Raw genomic sequence first — 4,408 nt, forward strand, 5'->3', positions numbered from 1 at the left:
CCGAGTGGTGTGGGGGTGTCGTTTCAGACTCATTTTCTCGTCGTACAACGGGTTGCTCTCGGGTTTTGAGTGATGTGATCACGACGAGGCCGAATCCGTGTAGGAAGGGCGCAAACCGCTCTGAGGGATCAAGTTTCGCTGGCAGCTTAACGTGTTGAATGAGAGTAGTCTTTTCGGGATCGCAGGAATCCACATCGAGTTGACCGATGTCGGCCCTAGGGACGCTTCATGTCTGCGTAAGAAACACCAGGCCTCGGTTTCGGCATTCGCTGAGAACTGTGGAGATGATGACAGAAAGAGAATTGTCTCGGAGTGCCTTGCCGGGGTGCTCTCGCCTTGATGAGGGTTCAATGCCAAGGTAAAAAGGGAGTAATTAACAGTGGCATCTTCAGGCAGTGTGGCAGTTGAGGTCCAGAAAATCGATGCCCTGTTCACAATTCGTCATTGCGATTTTTATTCATCTCATTTATTCATTTATTTCACGGAATCTGCCTTCTTAGGTGTGCCTTTGACAGTGATCTAGGACAAGGCTCTGGGATTCGAGGAAGAATTGACTAAAGATCGACTTGCAATTGCTGATAACATACCATAGGAAGTTTTGCTGGATTAGCGAAGAGGGCATTAAAATGCAACAGTACCCAAAGCGTTCGCCCTGTTCTCGCCTCACATAAATCACATCAATTTTGATAGAGGAGGAAAAGGATTATATTCGTGTCGAACACCCATTATCTGAACTTCGACCCCGTTGATTTTTGGGTGAGGCTCATTTCTACCAGACGGATTCTTTTGTTCTAAATACTAGTAAGGCGTGACCGCTAGATTCTGCGGAATCCTTATCATTGTTTGCCCCAAGCCAGCAGACCTTCATACCAACTCTTCCAGTTAATTTTAGCAATGAGTGATGACCCAGTCCTGTTAACTGCTGACTAACTAGCAGGTTGTTCGAAATGGCCCCAGACGCGGAATTGAGCAGGGCAGAATGGACGGAGTATCCAAAATAACAACTCCCTGTCAAATTTAGGAAAAATCGAAGCCAGTGCCGTGAAGGTTCGTCACTTAAAAGTCGTATTCACAAAGGGACGATGCTGACAATGTGCTTAACCTCGGTGAGGGGCCTCACAACCACTTTTGCCTTGCCAGCAAATACTTCTACCTGGATGGACGCCTTACTCCAAAACAACGTTTGATAGGTTTGGCCGAGCCCGTCTTACGCTTGAACATTCTATCCTTGGGGGCAATTCGCTTTTTTTCAACTTGGTCTCCAGAGCTTGGGATTGCAGCTATATTTGTGGCTAGACTATGGGAGCTATTTCAGCGGACTGCTTTTAGGTGTTTTCCTTTTGTTGAAGAGCTATTATCCTCGGCTTCTGGAGTGGTGGGCTGATTTGACTTTCCATTTTAAATATTAGAATATCTCCACTTACGGACTGAGGAGTGAGGCGTTCTGATGCCCAACGAAGTGATGGACGTCCGTTTTTCCCGCATTCTCTTTTTCCCCTTTCCATTTTTTCTGTGCTATTCTTCCTTACTCTCTCGATTCTTCACATTTTTGCTCCCTTTTCCGTACTGATAGAACTCAGCTCGACTTTGCAAACTGATATATCCGGCATCTGGTCTTTGTCCTTGAATTTTTGTTAGAATCTTTTGCACTCATCCCTTGCTAATAGAATCACCCGTCCGATCCAAGAACGTTACGCCTCCATCCTCAAGACCACCATGAGCGACCATTATTTGAGTTTACCTCAGAGGGCAAGAAATCACTCTTTTGCCGATATTTCCCAAAGCAAGGATGGATTGATTGAGAGGGGAAAATGGAAACCTGTTGCTCCATCCATGCGTGCTCGCGGCATGGATTCTTACTGCGATGTAGGGGATGCCCAATCCATTACAAGCCAGAGTTATGCCTCGAAATTTCCCACTCTTACTCAATATGACTCAAATAGTCACTTTACAACTGGTCTCGCGAAGACCCCAGCTACCCAATCCCAATGTCCAGAAGGATATTGGGAAGGGACTTCGAACCATTCCTCAGTTGCTCCGGAGTTTTGGTCCTGTGCGACTTCCAGCGCAACACTTCCTCCCGGCTTGCGAAGAGCTGAATGGACCCAAGGTGGATACAATTTTGACAACGCCTCGCCCATGCCATTAGGGATTGATAACAATTTTGTTCCCTTAAATGATTCGATAAGTGGTTTAGGGGTTAGCTGCTCCAGCCGTAGAAAATACATGGGGCGTCTAGCAGAGTCTGGTTATCCACCAGATCTGCCGAGGTCGGCTATGTCACTCCCATATAATGGGTTGTCTGCTGGTCGTCGTGAGTATGGTATACCTGAGCGCCATAGAAGCACAGATGCCGCTCTCGCAAGACACAATTCTCAGCTTGTTTCTGGCTTGGTTGAGCAACAGGGCACTCGAATACTCAACGATGGATGTCAAGATTTGCATGGCTCGCGTATTTCGCCTGAATTTGTGGATAAAAGGAGATCCCCGCAAACTGCCAGTTCAAATGAGTTCACAAAGAACATACATGAAACACCGAAACAGAAGAGTTGCTGGCAGTGTCGGTTTAAACACGAACGGGTATTTAATCTGTATTACTGTACTCAACAAAATATCTGCAATCTAATGTTAATTTGCCTTGTAGTGTACCGGAGGAACGCCTTGTGATAGCTGCCAATCCATATTCGAAGGCAAAGGACCGTATCGCTTTACACCTGGTTGTTTTAGAAATCAATTGGAAGATTTTACTTCACCATTTTTCCCAGGTATGTCAAACCTCAGTCGGATGTAATGTGACTAAAGCATCTGATTAATATTTATTAGCCACATTGCGACAACAATTATCTTGTAATTGGCCCTATTATTATGAGAATGAGTTTCGGAATGGATTACCTGCGACGTTCATTATCCAACTTAGTGTTGGGTTTGGCGAACCTGTTGATACTCTTGCGAGAATGTTTGATGACCAGGGGGATGTGATTGCAAGATCCCAGAGAATTGCAATAAACAAGGAAAAGTCAAGCGTCGTTTCTGAAGATGTCCTCCCCATTCTACCGGCAGGCAATTTAAAAGATTTGGTTAAGAATATTAGATCTTGGATTGACCAGGGGGTCCGAAGACCTGATTTCTTTTTTTCGTGGGTTAATACTACGGGCACGAACGAGATTCACGGTGATGCGGGCTGTGGGATACTGCGAGCGATTTACCACTATTTGACTGAGTGCGGAATCCACTTAAGTCCATCCGCCATGTCAGAGACATCCGCGAAGAGAGCTGAACCTAGAACTGTCCCTAACGTTACACTGCTAGATGCTATGAAGACGGCTATCCTGACGACTATACTTTCGGCTTGCATAAAGATTACATCGACAGGCCTCAAAATCCTTCAGGAAGTATTTCAAATTAAACCTGCCGAATTGTCTCGAAAGTGGATGATACCGCCTCTGATGAACAAAGCATTTAAGTGTGCGGTTTTTCAAACCTCAGTTATCTACACCAAGCGTGCGCTTATTGGACTTGACAGGCTGCTGAATCAAAAAGACATACCGGAAGGCCACGTTGGCTCCATTGTTACTCTTCTTGCTTCTGCAATGAATTCAACCCAGCTTTCACTAGTGGACGTTTGTCGTATAACAAAGGGAACTGAAGAGCCTGTTGTGTATGAGCAGGTGAAGCCTGAAATCTTGGAGCTGGAAGACGTATTCTCTAAATTGTGTTGTCTTTTCCATCGAAAGTACAAAATTGAAACCATCAAGTCAGAACGACGATATAGAAGGCTGGACAAGAAGACGAAGGATTTGGTGGATAGGCTCTCAAACGCCATTCCTGCCCTAAGGAGTGAGTTCATAGTGAATTTTTGCTTAGTTCTCTGTCCTCCTTCCGTGACACACCCCATTCCAGTAGAGAACTAACTGCTTTTCCATAGCGAGTACACGTCATATCCGCGATCTGAAGTTTGAAAACATGGAATATATCCACGACTTCCCCCCCGGACACAGTGTAGATGAAATTGCTACTTACTTCAACACTGACCGTCTTTTTTGTGCATTGTGGGCTCCCATGTTGACCGGGAACACCCGCAAGCGTAAGTGGCGGCGTGAAGGGGATTTGGGTATACAAACCAATTAACAAAAACAACTGTGGTGCGTGATTCCTACTGTCCTCAATGTTTCCCTTTAAATTCAGGGAGTTACCTGCGGGTCCAATTTTTTTTATTGGCTGCACATAACTACATACATAACTACTTGTTGATTTTGGATGATTAGCAGGAGGGATTCCTTTCCTGCATTTCTATTCTCTATAATTGTTGTTCTTTGAAGGTGGATTGAATCATTTATGCCCACCCTGCTCAAGCCTTGATGCTGTTCTCCTCTTTTTCCATGCCGTTCGATTATCATATTTTGATTTT

At 45.1% G+C, this 4,408-nt stretch overlaps 2 protein-coding genes across 2 annotated transcripts; one reads left to right on the top strand and one right to left on the bottom strand.

Annotated features, from left to right (window-relative positions):
• Positions 1 to 496: 496 nt before the first annotated feature.
• Positions 497 to 1,728, bottom strand: HCAG_07100 (predicted protein; the record flags this gene model as incomplete). The annotated part of the gene is made up of 5 exons (XM_001537628.1): positions 497 to 575; positions 774 to 862; positions 1,171 to 1,280; positions 1,568 to 1,594; positions 1,674 to 1,728. The coding sequence occupies 5 exons, from the start codon at positions 1,726 to 1,728 to the stop codon at positions 497 to 499; spliced, it is 360 nt and encodes a 119-aa protein (XP_001537678.1).
• A 498-nt stretch (positions 1,729 to 2,226) lies between these two features.
• On the top strand, positions 2,227 to 4,128 carry HCAG_07101 (predicted protein; the record flags this gene model as incomplete). The annotated part of the gene is made up of 4 exons (XM_001537629.1): positions 2,227 to 2,580; positions 2,645 to 2,765; positions 2,824 to 3,837; positions 3,926 to 4,128. 4 exons carry the CDS (start codon positions 2,227 to 2,229, stop codon positions 4,126 to 4,128), a joined length of 1,692 nt encoding a protein of 563 aa, XP_001537679.1.
• Between the last annotated feature and the right edge of the window lie 280 nt (positions 4,129 to 4,408).

This window comes from Histoplasma capsulatum, genomic scaffold (assembly GCF_000149585.1).
Source record: "Histoplasma capsulatum NAm1 scaffold_8 genomic scaffold, whole genome shotgun sequence".
Taxonomy (NCBI): Eukaryota; Fungi; Ascomycota; class Eurotiomycetes; order Onygenales; family Ajellomycetaceae; genus Histoplasma; species Histoplasma mississippiense.